The sequence below is a fragment of the Miscanthus floridulus genome, chromosome 6, assembly GCF_019320115.1.
Source record: "Miscanthus floridulus cultivar M001 chromosome 6, ASM1932011v1, whole genome shotgun sequence".
In the NCBI taxonomy this organism is placed as follows: domain Eukaryota; kingdom Viridiplantae; phylum Streptophyta; class Magnoliopsida; order Poales; family Poaceae; genus Miscanthus; species Miscanthus floridulus.
This window is the reverse complement of record NC_089585.1, coordinates 4,978,230-4,996,481: the sequence shown is the minus strand read 5'-3', so window position 1 is coordinate 4,996,481 and position 18,252 is coordinate 4,978,230. Positions and strand designations below refer to the sequence as shown.

Below are 18,252 nucleotides of genomic sequence, written 5' to 3'. Positions count from 1 at the left end.
CTTAAGTCGCCTGCCGCGATTAATGGATTAATTGCTGCAGGCAAAGGGGCCCGCCGTGGTTTTGTCACGATTAACCGTGACCTCGTGGCCACGGCGGGCCCTTTTGCCTGCAGCGATTAATGAATTTAGCCCACCGCGGAAGTAGTGCGTCCTGCTCGTCAAAGTTCATCGCATCCTCGCTGATGCCATGAATTCCAGCGGCTTATTATTAACACAACGCATCGTAATTTCTTGCAATATTTACACTTACTTGCAACAACAATTTATCGTGGCCCTTACACCTACCTCTTCCAATGGAGGTTACGACTAACATGTACAACTCAGTAGTTTAGATGTATTAAGTGCCATGTATCGCAACAACTTATAGTTCATGTTGCAATAGGGCCTCCTATTGCGATTGAATTTGTGACGCTGTGGATACAAGTGGTTGGATTAGGGTAAAACTTTTGTAGTGACTGAACAATTTGTGTTAAAGAAAAGGTCGCAATTGCAAATGCAATTTTCATGACATTTTGGACATGCTAAATAAGATTAAAAAAAAGCTTCACTGATTTTGACACATACATGTAATGGAAATTTAGAAAAATAAAATGTACACAGCCGCCTTGACAAAGGGTTGACTAGATATCTTATGCCATATAAAAATATAATATTGCAAATTGTGTGTATACATAGCTCCGCAACAATATTCAGGAGACCCTAGTATATATACTTTATTTTGCGGTAGTACCACAAAATAACCATAGTAAATGAATTATTGGCCTACTTATTTATGGCCTCAATCAATCTTACAAAATTATATAGTGGTCAACAATTTTGACTCAGTGGAAGAGGAGATGTGCCAATTACCCCTCAAACTTGATATCAGTTTTGATAACTGAGCCAGGCTTCAATCCAGCAGGGAAAATTTCATCCCTGTTGCGGTAGCCACCACCCTTCACAGAAAAGCGGACGGAGAGGGGCGCCTTGAGCGGTGCCTTGCTGTCTTGTGTAAAGGTCATGGCTGGTGACTCCTTCATGTCGTCCAAAAATTCCGCGGCGCCCTTTTCTCTGATCGCCAGCTCATGGATGGGGAGGTTGGCGACAAGGACTAGGTGTGTGTACGTGGAGGTGGTGCCCTTGCCGACCGTCAAGGTCACTGTGTTGCCGCACAATCCAACGGCAAACAAGGCTGCCAGCGCCGCCATGGCCAGCAGGAAGGAGGACGAGGAGGCCATCGGTGACGTAACAACTTAGCAGGAGTAACTTACCTTATTTCCTGATCGATCGAGAGGGCGGGAGAGAGGGATATGTGTGGTGATTGTTGTTGCTGGTTGCAGCAGCTGGCTTGAGTATTTATGGGCGGCCTAGGCAACAAAATTAGGCATGGACGTACGACATGCCACCAAGATCTCTAGCCGGCTTGTTTGTTGACGAACACTTGTTCAATTGCCACAAATAGATCTGTGCTAAGTAGTACAGGTTGTCTTGCTTTCACGCAAAAGACGCGCAGGACATGCAGACCTCTCATAAAGCATGGGGAGCTGACGACCCCACCCCCGCATGCACCGTCTGTCAACGTGCTGCCGCTGTAGCGTAGTGCCTGAGCACTGCTTTGCGCCCTCGCCGGCGCGGCCCCGCCTTGGCTTCTGGGTGGCGGCAGTGGTAATGATCGAGAGAGATTTGGGAAATTTTGTAAGGGAAGGGCCGTTTGGGTTTGAAATGCATTTTGTTCCCACCGTCGATCAAACGGCCAAGATCAAGGGGTCATTCTGTTCGCACTGAGTGGGCTGTGGACTGAATACGTGGAATGGGCTAATTTAAAGTTGTTTTGTCCATTTTTATTTTCTTTTTCCTTTTTATCAATTTAGAAAATAACAACAAATTGAACTACACGTCGTATCCAACAATGTCCAAAAATTGGGAAAAAACATATGTAAGAAGACATGTTCTATTTGAGCTTGCATCCTGAAAATCTCTAGAAAATTAAGTGTTTTACTAAACACTACTCAAGATACTATTTTGGTGACTCTGACAAAAAAATCAATAATATCATAAAGTGGTAAAAAACTAAGAATTGATATGGGGGCACAATTTAAGTACATAAGCTTGCCATAAAATTTTGAAAACATTTTAACAAAGTGGTACTATACATTGTTCACAAATGCATATATCACTCACATAGTTTCATATAACTATGTGAGAGACATATAAAATTTGTGAACAGTGTTACTATCACATTGCCGGATGAAAAAATGGCAAAAATAAAAGTTGTAGATCTTTATGTTCATGACTTTTTCAGCTGAAATCGTTTACTACCTCAAAATTTTGTTTGAAGTTGCCATTTTTTTTAAAATCCAGATTTTGAATTAATAAATAAAGTCACATAAAAATATGAATAAAATATTAGCCGTAAGAACATAATAAATTGATAGAGCTTGATTTTAGAAACATTTAGGAAAAAGAATCACCACATCTGGAGTTACCATGAGGGAGAAAGACTAGTTAGAAACTTTTGCTGCAGATTAAAAGAAGAAAACTTATGTTTATGTTCCTGAATTTCTAGTATTTAAAGCAATTATTTTTGTACTGAAAACCAGCAACCCATATTTTGTGGCGGTGGAATTTGACTCTCATGAAAATCATCACTCTCACGAAAATAAGTTTTCGTGGGGTTATTTAAATACTCTCACAAAAATAGTCGATTTTAATGACGGTGTGTGGAGCACTCATGAAAATACGTTTTCGTGGCGGGATTTTCATCACTCTCATGAAAATATATTTTCATAAGAGCGTTTTTCACTATCAGGAAAACATATCTCTGACAAAATATCCATTTTCTAGTAGTGTTAATTGTGATGCTGCCAATGTTGCAGCTGCTGCTACATCGATGATGGTCACCCGACGGCCCAGACTTTTTGAGTTCGTCATCAACGTGATGCTGCGCGCGCTCATCGGCACGTCCCCACACGGCAGCGACTCTGGCCGGTGGCAGGGGATCGTCGAAGAGAGCGTCCGGCTCAACGCAGTGCCAACCATCGGCGACCTGTACCCGCACTGCGGTGGGTCAACATGCTACTGGGCATGGATGCGTCGCTTGCGAGGCTGCAGGCGAGGCACGACGTGTTGCTCGTCGGCCTGATAGATGATCACCGTCGAAAGCGCGACGCTGGTGGTGGTGTCCGGGATACCGATACGGGGATTAAAGTTGCCCTTGACGAGCTCCTGTCTCTACAAGAAAAACAGATCCCAGCTATTACACCGACACTGTCATCAAAGGCATCGTCATGGTCAGTAGTCTCTTGTCTTCAGTTAACTAACCATCTTATAGAACCGACTCGCTTCACACCTTCTTTTTTTTTGGTTTTTACTTTTTTGTTGTTGATATTTTTGATAGTCGAATACTCACGTCACCAAAGAAAACTTTTGGGATTTAAGAATTGTCCAACCAAATTTGAAGTTTCAGCTCTTGAACAACTATGTGTTCCAACTTGCAACTATACAAACACTGATATGCTTTTGATAATCAAGAATAGAAACATTAACAAAGGACAAAGCTAATACGACGCGTAAAAAAAAGTATGGTGGGAGTATTTCATTTCCAACATATACAATCCTGAGTTTTTTTTATTTTCTGTTACTTATTTCTTACTTTCCTTACATATTTTATAAACCTAGAAAAAAACTATACCAAAAACATTCCTTCCTTATCTTATCTTATCTTATAAATTAAAAATATAGATGAATATATATTTCACATATTGTAGTTGATTGTAACCGTCCGATCAAAATAAATGAACGGCTCACAGTCATTTGTGGGTACTGCAGTAAAGCCCATTTTGCTTATATTTTATTCCTCTCCACTTTTTTTCTGTTTCTTGACATTTACAGAAATATGGTAATTTGTGGAAATGAGAGAGAGCTTTGCTACTGTGCTTCCCTACCGTGAAAAATTAATTACAAAAATTAAATTATTTGTTTTAAGGGCAGTTTAGTCATTTTCCTCCACTTTATAATCTATCCCAATCCACGAACCGGAGACGGTAGTGCCTGCGACTCGGACCTCATTCTCCCTGCGCCGCCGCGTCTGAAGTCGCCAGCAAGTTTGAATTCGTAACACACTACTACAGGATTGATTTTGCGTGACACCTCCTTAAACTTATCCGAGGCAGGCACCAGTCCGGCCCGTCACGATTAATGCCATGATTTATGGAGGTGGGGACTTTTTTATCTACCGAAGCAGGAAAAAGTGCTCGCCACGGTTAATCGATTTACCGTGATGGGCACGTTAACACGGCCATCACGATTAATAACCTAGTAACCGTGGTGGGCATCTTATAAGGCCTGCCTCAGTTAAGGCCGAGGCCCAACAGGCCTAGGTGAGGCCCGAGAGCCAGCTTAGAGTTAGTTGACTCATTCACTTCCTTCGTCGCTCTCACCTCCTCCCTCCACTCTCTCTGTTTCTCCCTCCCCGCTTTTCTCGCAGCAATCGGCAGAGGCCGTTAGGGCAGTGGCGCCATTGACACAGCAGCGGCGTGGGCCCCCTCGTTGGATGGTGCGTGCGGCCAAGCCAGCGCGCGCCTCTACCGAGCAGGTTCTTGCCTCCGCCCGTGACACCAGCACGCACGCGAGGAGCTCCTTCGCGGCGGCGCGGGGAGCGCAAACAGCGGGAGCAACGCCGGTACGCGCTGCAGAGGCGGCTGTCCTCCCCTTGACACTCCAATGGCGCTGCCATGCCAAAAATTGAGGCCAACAGCTACCCATGGCCAAGGTAACGTAATACCAAATCCATCTAAGGGTTCGTTCATGAGGATTTGGGGAAAATTTTGTGGAAAACTTCATCTAGGGTTTCGTGATATTGATGATTTTAACGCGATTTGAACTGATTCGCTCATCCCCTCCTTCTAATTGCCTGGATCTGGCGGTGGCGCGGCCGGGGAGGCCGGATCCGCCGCGAGCTCCTCCTCGAGGCGGGCACCCGGGCAGCGCATGGGTCGTGCGGCCGGGTGGCGGTGGCTGCGTCATGGTGAGATAGCGCGTAGGATGCAGCACGACGCTGCATAGCCATCCAAATAAGGACGATGACCCGTGTTGCTCTGAGCAGAGGATCGATAGTGGTGGAGCATTGCTCGGCGATGGCTTTGCGGCAGTGCTGCAGTGCGGAAAAGAGAGTGGCGAGAGGCTGCGCGGTGCTGGTTTGTGGAGCATGCCCATTGAGGGCGCGCACCGGTGAACCCACGCACCCACAACCAGGGGCAGCGCACCGGTGAGCACCAGCGCCCACTAGGAGCTGCGGGACTGCGAGAGAGACCCGTGCCCACTACGAGCTCGTGTGAGGCGAGAAGTAGTTCCTTTTCCTTGATCCGGAGACGTCAAAATACTATTATACCCTCTAATTTTTTAAGAAATCAGTTCCGGGTCTGCACTTTTTTCTGTGTCCCGTCCACAACTTAAGTTCCTCTTATGTGGTTCTTCCTATTTTTAAACCATCCGATCTAATGAAACAGATGGCTCCCATTATTTCCATGCATGCACCGTAAAATTTCACTATTTCTTCCCAGAGTTGCATTTGCGCTTTGTATTTTCCTTAAAGGCAAGTATATTAGTGTTGTCTTATATAGGTGGTATCATGGAGTGCCACGTAATCTTTTACACAACTTAATGGACAACATTTTAATGGTTCCCCGAGTATAACTAAGAATACCTTAATTTTTGTTGCATTTGACAAAAGAAATACAATTATTAAGAGGACACACAGCCACTACCCCAGAGCACTCAATCAACTACAGGAACATCACTTTCCCATGTAAGGCGACGAACCAGAAAATTAGAGGGAAGCTAGTCACCTTGCGTACAGAATCCACTTTTTATTTAGAGAGAAGATTGCTAACAATAGATGGATGAGCAGATTTTATTTATTTTACACCAGACATGCTAGATGCATTAATTGTTGGTATTACACCATTCAAATCTATGGTGGGCAGCAGCACATATATTTGTCCTGGGCATTTGCAGGTATTACGCAGTATGCCCTATAGGTTCTAATTCCGTTATACTGGCAAACAAATACGCAGCTCCGGCCATCCACACAGCGGTGAGTCGGAGGCTCGAAGCAAGGTGGCTTCGACCATTTCCCCTGTGGCTGCAGCTGCATGCTCCAAGGGAACATGCCTGCGCAAGAAATAGTACAACGCAATCTAATGTTAACACTAAAGCAAGACTGGTCGGTAAAATACTAAATGATCATATGAAAATGTCTAAAATACAAAGGTATGGGTGCTTACAGCAGATCACAAGAACCACGAACGAAGTAGCCTTCAAGTAGTGCACCATCCTCGCTATGCTGCGTGCGCTGTCGCTTCCTTCAGTTTTTGCGAGGGAGAAGAGGTGAGGATCGCTATATTGCTTGTTGTCCAATGTATTTAAGCGTTTATAGGGGCTTTTTATAGAGGAACACATTGTTTGGAATTAATTTATTGATATCTTGGGTAAAGGATATCTCTTAATTATTAGCTTAGATCAAAATAATTAATATGTCAGAAAAAACTTTTCCAGTGGTCTAAATTTATTTTCTCAATACTTACATACCTATATCTCTAATAAATTAATATTGGACCTCTTCACTGGGTGTTATACTCTACTAGAATTTTGATATCTCAAGTCTAGGATATCTCTTGGACCCAAATAATAAATGCCATAATCTACAGCCTGTTCGCTTGCTCGTAAACGATCGTAAATTTCCAGCCGGGAACAGTGTTTTTCTCTCACACCAAACCAGCCAGCAGTAAATAATACACGATCGTTTACGGCCTCCCGAACAGGCTGCTAGTTGACAGGGTCATCTATCCATACTCTGTTTCTATACCAATTCCTGCTAGGAGCAGCCGCATCTTGTTGATCATTGTGGCTATGTCCAAATGATATGGTTTTTTATATAAAAATATCAACTCTCCTTTGCAGGTTATCTACTTGATTATCCACTGTCTCTCTACTTGGGCTATTCTGTAGCAGGTGCATTCACCAGATTGGGTCACATAGCCGTATGGCAACAATTGGATCGTTTGGTCAAGGAATTTTTTACGTGAGCACATGGGTGGCAGGTCTAGTCTACGGACTAATAGTCACTAGGGTGTCTATTTTAATTCAAAAATTAATTTTTTATTGTCCATGTGCTTTAATGCAGAGGTCCGAAGTGTTGTCAAGATGGTTGTACCAACTTAGTGTAATTATCTTGAGTTGTTAAGATACTTCATTTATATAAAAAAAAATGTTAATGCAAAATATTGGTCACCGCGCAAGGCACACGACGAAGCCTGGAATATCTGCTAACTTCAATGCAAGTCCTGTCGGTTTTCCTCTAAAAAAATGGTACTGTCAGGTTTTCGAATTTGTATGGGTGGCAGTCAATTTTATCTAAAATTGACAAGAAAAATATGATGAGTAATTTAAGGTGGAATATAGTCAGGCTTTGATCCAGACAGTTCTAATGTATAGCTAAAAAAACATTGAATAAAGCTATCGACTACAGAGTCGATATCCAGCATGTTGATAACATGCATAAAACAATCTAAATAAGCATCATGGACTAAACGAAGTATAAAATCATACTAAGCATTGAACTGATGAAAATAATATAAGAATATAAGGGAAATAGATATAGATATATATGGTACAAAATAGATATAGATATAGATATAGGTAATGGTAAGTGTGGCTAATATAAAGTCAAATTTAGGTGTTTAATTTGAATTATTTTCCATAAAAATAGCCAAGGGGTTATTTTAAATCATCTAAGGTTATAGTGATAGAGGTGTGAAATTTTCTATAAATATAGATCCAAGGCTATTATCGTCTATCATAATTAGAATCTATCAAATTAAAGGCTATATATTTCTTATTATCTTGGGAATTTCTACAGTTTATCATTTTTGTAGCGTATCCAGTAAGTATTAAATGGTGCCTCGGTTGGAGCCTCCGATTTTGAGATGCAACATTGGTGTTTACTTTATGTGTTTTTCATAATGATAGATGTCTGTATTTTTTATAAATTATAATAAGATATAATGACTATTATCATCAACAATGATTAAAACTTATTAAGGAAAAGGTTAGTGTTTCTGATTATTGTAAAAATTTATAGGATTATATATTTTCTTGTGCGTCTCATGAGAGTTAAGTTCGTGCCTTTGGTGAAACCTCCATTTCATCATAACTGCAAGATTCAAACTTCAACTCGGGTTTTTGCTGATTGTCGATCTTTTCTTACATGCAGTGCAAGTCGATCTGTTACATATCTATATAGAATTAATTATTGCTATAAACTATTTTCTAACCAGCTTCAGCACGGTTGTTGGATTGGATTGGATTAGATTGGACATTAAACTCAGGTTTTTGCTGATTGTCAATCTTTTCTTACATGCAAGAGCAAGTCGATTTTACATATCTATATACTATTTCCTAGCCATGCCTCTTCAGCACGGTTATTGGATCACAGCATATATGGCTCAAGCATGTCTCTGCAGCTTGCCATCGCCAGCCGCAGTCGTCCTCGCTGCACAATTGTTTGTGCAGCAGCAAAAATCGAAGTCGCTCGTGGACCTTGAACTGGTGACCCTGAAGTGGAATTCAACTTGAAATTTTTGCTCGCACCAGCGCTATCCTGGCATCGGAAAGCAATCCTCTGTACCACCAAAGTAAAAACTCAATGGATCAGGTGCTAACGTGAACTGAACAAAAGAAGAATTTACGCTCACTATATATATGATAAAATAAATAATTAGAGTAGCGTCATTCGTGTTCATGTATGTGTATATATTCCTTTTGCCAGGTCGGTGTCATGAGGGCGCAGGATGTGACCATGACAAGGACGCAAATGGCAGCAGCTACGGAGTGCACCGCCCTCATCATATTAGCACTCGCAAGTACTACTTACTATTCTTGTGTTTGGGATGCAAATGGCCTGATGCTTGTGTGTCCGTTTATATAGACTAAAATTGTTAGTGTAAATGGCACATTAATGATGCCATATCTATCACACCCCGAAATTTCTAATTTTGGGTCGTGCATAGAAAACACTAATTAAAATAAATGTTTTGATATTTAGATAAAATTTACTAATCTTAGTTTGAACTAGCGTAAATTTAGTTATAGGAAAAATGTGAATTTTCAAGCTTTTCCAAATTAATTTGACGGGCTATTGCTTGATGTGATGCTTGGTTGTTGATTTATTTCATGTTGTGAGAAAAGATTTTTAAAATGCGTTTAGTAAGTCGATCTTCTTTCTCCAGCAATTCTTAGTCTTTCTCACCGATCAAATTCCTTTTTCCAACTTAATATTTACTTGAGAAGTATCCTAAAATATTTTCCATGAAATCCAAATCACTCCTTCCTGCTCAATATTCATCAACCTATCTCCATGATACCTCGGGAATTTCTTTGGCTTTTCCGGAACTTGTTCCCACTTGTTTGTGAGCATAATCTAATTTTTAAATGCTCCAAAATATCTTTTCATGAGCTCCAAATACTTTATTTGGGTTCGTCTTGTTCTAAAATATCTCTGAGAATTTTCCCTGAATTTTTGGAGCCTTCGTAGTATTTTTCGTGGCTTAAAATTCAATTCTGGACTTTTCTAGAATTATTTTATCCATGAAATTAATTAATTTTCGAAAATAATAAAATATCTCAGATTTCCTTGTGCCCAAAGGCCCATGTCTTTATTTACTAATGGGCTTTAATAATTAATTAGGCCTATTAGTAAAGATGGAGGGTGCAACATCAATTAGTACCATATTGCTAGTTGATGTAGATGTGGAGAGTTCTCCGCCCTATATATATGTACCAACTCTTTGGGCTAAGCACACCAAAACTACCGTATGAGGAGCCCCTAGTTTGGAAAATCCTTCATGTAGTAAATTGATATTTCAACTCTCCTTGTCATGCCATCATCAGCCAACTCCGGCGAGCTTTTCTGGCCATCTTCATCCTCGTCTCTGGATCCAGGAAAAAGATGAGGTGAGTTACAAGTTCGCCATGAGTTAATTACAGTTCTGCCCCCGTTTCTTCGTTTTAAGTCCGATTCGAGTCATTCCGGTTGCGTTGGTTTCGTAACGTCGAGCTCTATGCAGTAGTGTTGATGTTTTCATGTCGCATTATTTTCCATATATAGCTAAATATTAAATTGATTAACATGCTTGTAATTAGTTTTATAATTAAAAGTAATTTAGGTTTATACATCGTGCTTTCATAAATAAATGTTAATATGATTAATATCAACAATAATGTCTTCTTCGATTATAATTTGTTTAGATCAACCTCAAACATTTAGTTGTTCGTTTACTGTCTCACATGTTTCATGTTATCTAATCTATAAATGTTTAAATGGCTTAAATAATAATTGAAGATATGTTTATAAAATAAAATATGACTAGTTTAACATGGTTTTTAAAAATAAAATGTGAATTTGTGTAAACATTCTTCTTATGGTTTTGTTGAACTAAAATAAAACAAGCATGTAGGTTTTTCTTTTCTTTTATAAAATAAAAGCTCCCGATAGTCGAACGCTCTTGCGGTCATAGTAGCGAGTTCTTATTTAGTATGATGTTTTCCCTTTGTTTGGTGTGTTGTTCTTAGTATACTTTGTTGCTTGTATGTTTGTCTTTGTGTGGTGCTTGCTACGAGTAGAACAAGAGCGCTGGAGATCAGAATCTGAAGTGCCGAAGCTGCAGAATGGAAGATTAAGTTGATGCTTCTCTAAGCAAGTTGCTTTGAGTGTAAAGCTAGTTTAAGGCAAGTATAGCTTGGGTTTTCTTTCTGTGACCATGATCTTGAAACTTGATTAATGAATATGGTATAAACATAAATAAGATGACTTTTTAGCAACATAACGACTTATCTTGTAACTGATTATCCAGGATTTAACGTACAACTGTGAGGGCTATATGGCTCTGGCTCTAGTCGCTTGAGAAGCCCTTTTCTAGCTGGTTAGATGTCTACGAGTTGAGTATAGGACAACCTCTGTCCTGTTGAGCCTAGCTTTGGAAGCGGCCCTTTTACTCTATTATTGAAAGGGGGGGTTTCTATATCTGATGACCCTGCGGCCCTGGCCAGTTAGACGAGCTCTTGGGTGGTTTTATATGGTTTCTGGTGTTTTGGGAGTAATTAACCCACTCATTTGGGAAACATGACTCACAGTGAAAGTGTACACCTCTGCGCAGAGTTAACAAACTGGTATACTAGCCGCGCTCACGGATACGAGTGGCCTTGGAACACTTACATAAGGGATGATGACTTTTACTTGTTAAGACGATCATTTATGTCAATTGTTTAAGATATTTATTATTCAATTACACTTGATCATGTGGTTATGGAATACACTACCTTGTTGCTATATTTGCGGAGTTCGACATGGACTCACTCTTGCAATTTCCCCCACATCTCAGGCTGAATAACAGTTTGTCAGAGACTTGAGAAGTTAGGCTTGTAGTCAACCAGTTAGTTGGGTCCAATGGAGTGAAGTCTACACCCGGAGATCAGAATTGTCTACCCTGTTGATTGTTTCTAAGGTTAATTCTTTTTACTAAGTATGCTATGTATTTAAGCATTGTTATTTGATATCACCCCTCAATTGTAGCTATATGTGAGATTTGATTCTAAAAACTCACATATGATGTGCATCAGGTTTTGTCCTTAAAATCGGGTGTTACAGTATCTCACAGAAAGGATATGATATCCTTTGCTCTTAATTGTACACCAAAATATTAAACTCGCCAGATAGATATATGAAGGAATATATATAACTTTATACAGGAAAAAATACACGGAAAAGATATTACCAAACACGGGGAAATGGGCCTCGGCCATTTTCTGCAGGCGGTGCTGGGACACAGCAAAAACTCTGGGCCCTGGGCCTATTTGGCAAAACCCCCAAAGGCAAAAGTGGGCTGGGATGTTTTTTCTTTTGCAAATATATATGCTCTGAGAATTTTTTTTTCAAATTTGATTCTTTCCGCATGTATTTGATCGTCCAGCTCAAATGGATTATCCTCTATCCTTTTTTGCTATCCAACTGAACGTAGTGCTTCACTCACCGAGGTTTCACTACGCCAGAAATGCCACCAATATGTTATATCTGCGACGCGGGTGAACACAACTCGTCACTGGTATGCTGTCGCCTATGGCAAATAAACAAAATGGGTGACGCGTTTCTAACCAGATGTGTCACTGACAACAGGAGCTTCTTACGAGTGACGCGTTTCAATTACCCCCGTCACCCTCGGACCCGAAAAAATTATCAAGTATGGTCAAATGAGGACTCAAGTCCAAAATCCCGTTCCCCCCCTCGCCCCTCTCTCGTCTTCCCCTGTTCTCTCTCAACTCTCGCCTCCTGCACTCCGCCGGCCGGGCAGCGGTCACCACCTCCCCGCTTCCTCCACCACCACTGCCTCTACTCTGTCGCCGCGACATCCCATCTTCCTCCTCCGCTTCCACCTCCCCTCCTCCTCCACCTCCCCCTTCCCCAACCACGACGGCTCCATGGATGGATCTGGTGAGGAGGCAGCCCGCCGGAGAGCAAGCGCTGGGCACAGCCCTCGTACGATCTGGTGAGGTGGCGGCTCGAGCAGATAGAGGCCCTAGCCGACGGCGGATCTAGCGAGGCCGGAGATTCGGCATCACCTCATTCCTCGGTGCCACAGATCTCGCTTGCTGGAACCCTAATGACGCCACAGGCCGTGCTGTTGGAGTGACGTCGATGCAGCGCCGGGTGGGAGTAATGGACGGCGAGGCTAGGGGCTGGATTCTCGGTGCCGTCATCATGAGGAAGGATGGGGAGCTCGCACTCTTCCTTGGGATGCGCCGACGCTAAGAGTGCAGCGCTGCGGCCTCGGCCGCGGATGACCAGCTTCCTGCTCTCCGGGGACGCGGCGGCAGGGAACGAGACCCTGCTCCTCAACCCGCCTCCACGTGCTGGTGAGAACACTTTTTGGCTCTTCTTAGGCCCCCTTTCTGCAGTTGCCTTGCATTATTGCTATTTGCTCGTGTCCTCATGGAAACTCTAGATTATCCTTATTTGGATTTTTAGTCCTCTGTGGTTTTAGTGCACAAACCGGTGGTGTACAAAGGTGGGTTTAGGTTAGATTATCAAGCTAGCCTGAACAATGGTGAAGACCACAAATCCATGCCTTTACCTGCTATTGTGATTTGTGAGCATACCCCTTCCTACTGTTATCCATGGATCGATTTTAACTGATCCAATTATACGAGCAACAATAACCATGGAGGCAGTGATATTGCATATAATCTTCCTCCAAATCTCCAGAGCTTGTGAGTCATGTTTGATGCGTGCCTTACTATTCCTATCTATGTTTGAAAAAAAATATTTTTAGGTCTTATTACATTGAACTACCTTACTCCATCTCCTAGATGTTTGCACTTAGGAATTTGTAAATTGCCTTTTGGGATTTGTACTAAGCTGTGTTTTTTGCACTATGATAAGATTTGTACTTTATGGAATTAATATACTGTGTGGAATGTGCTTGCTTTCTGGATTAAATATGCTGCTTGCTTTCTTCAATGAATACCTGCTACTATTTGTGATTGATTAACCAGAATTGGGATGTCTGATATTGGTTACAGCCTACATACTCTGCTAAATTTTGATTTTTCATGTATTCACTATTTATTGAACTTAGAAGAGTTTTTTCAAATTATTTAACAAGGTTGAGCCTGTTACTTGGTACCTGATGCTAGCTGTTCTGACTTCTGAGTAAGGTTTAAGTTTGAATGACAACTTATTATGATATATTTGCCTCAAGTGATTTCAGCACATGAATGACCACTGTCACTCTACCAGTTAGCTGAAAATGGATAGCTAGCCTATGGTCACTCTATAAGTTAGCGGAATGGTCACTTCTGAATAAGTCGGTATAATGATATGTCCGTTCTGAATGAGCTAACTAATTCTTGGTGAACTTTTGTTTTTTTACAGATATATACACATCGGAGCATGCAGTTTTGTGTTTGACCTACATAATTGGGTGAGCATATCTTTTTTCACGCAGGCATCTCTATCTTTTTTGTACTTATAGGAGAATCTGACCAAGTAGCAATATCACTGATCTTTTTGCAGCCATTGGAAACTTTGTTGTTCGGTTAGATGTTGTGCCTTTATATTCTTTGATTGCACTATTCTGTGTTGATTTTAGCAGTGCCTATTCTATGACCATTTTCTGCTGATTTAGTGTATATCTAACACAATTGGCCTCCAAAAATAGGTTACTGGATCATAGATTTATCATTTTTGTTTAAGAACATAGATCAAACACTCAATAGTTTGAGATATATTAGGCCCCAAACTTTGCTAAGCCCTGCAGTTTTAAGTTTTAAGTGTTATTTAAAAGGCATGCAGTACAAGTTGAGAGCTTAAGCTAATTATAGATGGTGCACTATGCAGCAAATTCTAGTGCATGCTGCATGTTTAAAACAATGCAGCAGCCATCTAGTGCATGTCGATGTCTTTAACAAGCACGCTGCTGTCCAGCCATCCACTGGACAAGAGCCTGCTTGTTGTGGGCATGCTGTTGTCCAATCCAGTGAACAAAAGCCTGTTTGTTATTTACATGATAAAGTCTGCCCTGAAGCAGACAGGGTCATCTCAACCTTCTCGTTCGATCCTAAACCTCTGCCAAACCCACAAAATCTCCATCGAGGGGAGGCCAGCGGGCCACCCGGGTCGGTCTCCGGAACGACCCAGGCATCCGCCGGGTTGGAGGTAAAGGAGTAGTGGAATGTCACAAGAGGGCTATGCCGACCCCATCACAAACGACGGATCCGGATTCCACTCGATCATACCCGTTAGCGAGCTCACCAAGCGCGTCACTCAAGCCTGAGCGATCGAGGCAAGCAACAAAGCTCAACCCCTCCGATTGTGAGAAACCGAGGACGGGTAACGCACAAAACTCAAAACCGACCCCCATCAAGCCCAACGGGGCTCGAGGGCTCAAGACACCCAAAAACACCTGGGTCTACGACCCCAAACTCGCCCGATCCCTCGGCAACGCCTAGACTGCACACCAAACACCTAGGTTTGTGACCCTAAACTCGTCCCATCCCTCGGCAATGCCTCAACTACACACCAACGACTAGGTCTACGACCCCGAACTCACCCCATCAGGATCCGCGAGCTCCGCCTCGCCCGATCACTAAACTAACTGCCTCGGCTGCGTGGGCTGCACCAACGCCAGGATCCGCGAGCTCCGTCTCGCCCAGTCCCTAAAACTAACCGCCTCGGCTACGCAATGACGCCTTGGTTGATAACTCCGTCTCGACTAAAAAACTCACGCACGCCCGCTGACAAAACCCCCCAAGCGACTCGGCCCGAATCGCTCAGGGGCTAAACCTGCGGGTGCGCTCGCGCGCACCCGCTGACAAAACGAAAACTCCCCCTGCTGGCAACACGAAAAACCCCCTAGATGATTCTGCCCGAATCTCCCGGGGACTCAGGGGCTACACCCATGGGTGCGCTCACGCGTACCCGCCGTCAAGATAAAAATCCCCCAGACAATTCTACCCGAATCGCTCAGGGGGCTCCTATCGGGTTCATAAACCCAGGGGGCCTCATGGACCGGCTTTCTAGCAAAGGCCGAGCCCTAGCAGACAACATCACGAACCAATGCTGCAACTCTTGGGCCGGCCCAAATACCTAAACAGCAGGCCAGAGGGGCGATCTAATTTTCGACTGGAAAGCCTGGTTGAGGAGGAACAGCGCCTGCTTCTGATTCTGGCCCACCTCTCTGACTAGAACGCTCGCTTTGGTCTCCAGCCCGCCACCAGACGGTCTCTCCAACCAGAAGGCCTGGACAAGATATCACTTTCGACTCTGACCCGCTTCTTCGATCGGGAACGCACCGAACCCTCACTTATAGCTCCTCTCCGACTGGCGCAATCAGAGCCGACTGGGACCAACCAACCAGGGATGCCTGCTCGGTAAGGACTAGAAAATGGATGGAGAAAGTAAGACAGGGCGCACAAGTCAAACCGCAATACCAGGGACCGTACCCTGTGTACCTGCAGAATAGTACCTTGCGACCTCCCTGACATGACAGAACCCAAGCGGTGTTGTGGGCGCCGACATTTTCCCCTATAGTGTTGTGGGCGCCATCAACTCCCATACAGGACAAGTACGGTAAAGCTCCCCACGTGCCTCTGAGGCATCAACAGTATTGTGGGCGTTGATATTTACCGTACTGAGCAAACATGGTAAAACAGTGTGGCAGGCACCGATGTTTGCCATACCTAAAGAAGACGACACAACCATCCACGTGCGTCTGACATTCAACAGTATTGTAGGTGCCTACCATTATCTTGTACCCGCCAGCGTGGGCAGCAAGACTTAGCAGCATACGTGCTCTCTCCCTCTCACTTGTAAGGCCATCCCCTTTATCTATAAAAAGGGGATGAGCTCTCTCCTAAAAGACTAAGTTGATTCAGATTGATCAAGTTCACTAGGATACAACAATAGAACCACTAGGTTCAAACCTCGAGCACACGCTCAAAACACTTAGCTCATCCCGTCACTCTCGACCCTTCTGACCAGAGTCCGACCGAACCTCTTGTACCCCCCATCTTTCTCCTTCTCATTTGTAACCCCACTGCAAACTTCAAGCACCTAGGCTCAAAAATGAAGTCACCGACCGACTCAAACTAGACGTAGGGCATGTTGCCTAAACCAGTATAAACCCTGTGTCATTGAGTCCTAGGCTACCTCTGATCACATCGTACGATAAAACTACAAATATTTACGTGTTGGTCACTTTCTACACCGACACTTTGCCTTTCCCTTGTTTCTGTTTAGTGTAAAGTGTCTTTGACGTAAAGCAACATATTCAAGAGACAAATGAGAGTGGAAACTCTTGTTATTCATTGATCTATGGTTGTACGTATATATACATGTAAAAAGACACTTATGAAGGGGTGCCTTCTAAGAGAGCGGATGATCACTAATAAAGTGAATCATAACACTCCCCTTTGATCAATAGCGTCGTCCATCACTTAGATCAATGTATTGGATAATTTCTCCAAAAACCCTATGGAAAAAATGCGAAGAAATATATGTGGATATGCCATTAAAACTCTTTAAAACCCAGTGGAAAAATAAGGAGAAAATGATATGGCATATGTTGAGTATTGTCGCATTGTAAACTTATATGGGAAACCTCGGATGAAAAAAAACATACCAAGTTTAGAAAACAATAAATATGATATGAGGATCATAATTGTAATTATATGTCTTTGATACCTTCTCAAAAACCCCTGTGGGGGAAAATAGAAGATATGACATAGGTTATGTCTTAATTAGATACCCCTTACAAAAACCCCGGTGGGGAAAATAAGAGATATGACATATGAACTTGTATTGATATTGCCTCATTAAAAACCTTCTATGAGAAACCTGTGTGAGGAAAAACTCATAGAGAAAAAGAGTACAATATGATGCTTTGAATATGTTATAGTTTTAAGAGGAGTCTCCCCCTGAACCTTGCAACTCTCAAAGTCATCGCATACCGATCTCAATAACACATGTGAAATGTGGAAATTGGTAGGGACTTTGTGAATAAATCTCATGGAGTTATCACTTGATTTAGTTTACAAGGTGTTTATCTCCTCACTTTCGTGAGAATAACACATTTATATAAGGCAATATAGTGATATTGCTCATATATAACCTGTTTACATCAAGCAACACAAGTTGCATGATATTTGAAGATAATGGCTAGTGATTCGATGGAATCAAAAGTGACCATTCAATGAAGTCATACATGTTAATGTAATACTTCAGAATGAGGAGTGGAAGTAGCCACTAGAGTCAAAGTTTGATGACTCTCATGATAACTTTACCACTATAACATCATTATGTGATATGGCTTTATGGGGATTAAATAGCCAATATCTCTATAACCAACTATAATCATATCTTAATTCATATAACAATAAATCAAGATCCTTTGTGACATATAGATATCTATTGATATCCTCTTTGACTCCCACCTTTCAGTGTTATAGAAGTTGCGCTATTTCAAGCTATAGCAAGTATCTACAGATGCAATATTAGGCATGTTGTGATATGCAAGATACATAAGCGCTTTATGGCACTAAGGTTGTCATCCCAGGGTCTGAATGAATATTGATCTATATTTAGGGATTGAATGACCAATAGTGTAGGAAGTACAATTGCCCAATATTATTTGGATATTGGTAGATAATATCAATTCAATATTG

The 18,252-nt window shown here is 42.3% G+C and overlaps 1 protein-coding gene and 1 long non-coding RNA gene across 2 annotated transcripts; one reads left to right on the top strand and one right to left on the bottom strand.

The window, feature by feature from the left end:
• Positions 1-845: 845 nt before the first annotated feature.
• Positions 846-1,217, bottom strand: LOC136460137 (pollen allergen Phl p 2-like). The gene has a single exon (XM_066459959.1). The coding sequence runs from the start codon at positions 1,215-1,217 to the stop codon at positions 846-848; it is 372 nt and encodes a 123-aa protein (XP_066316056.1).
• A 3,176-nt stretch (positions 1,218-4,393) lies between these two features.
• Positions 4,394-7,281, top strand: LOC136457470 (uncharacterized). Its single transcript, XR_010759734.1, has 2 exons — positions 4,394-4,750; positions 6,940-7,281. It is a non-coding gene; the product is annotated as an uncharacterized lncRNA (long non-coding RNA).
• Positions 7,282-18,252: the final 10,971 nt, after the last annotated feature.

What these genes read in the sequence shown, in the direction of transcription:
- LOC136460137 (XM_066459959.1), bottom strand. Translation starts at nt 1,217, where the DNA reads ATGGCCTCCTCGTCCTCCTTCCTGCTGGCCATGGCGGCGCTGGCAGCC.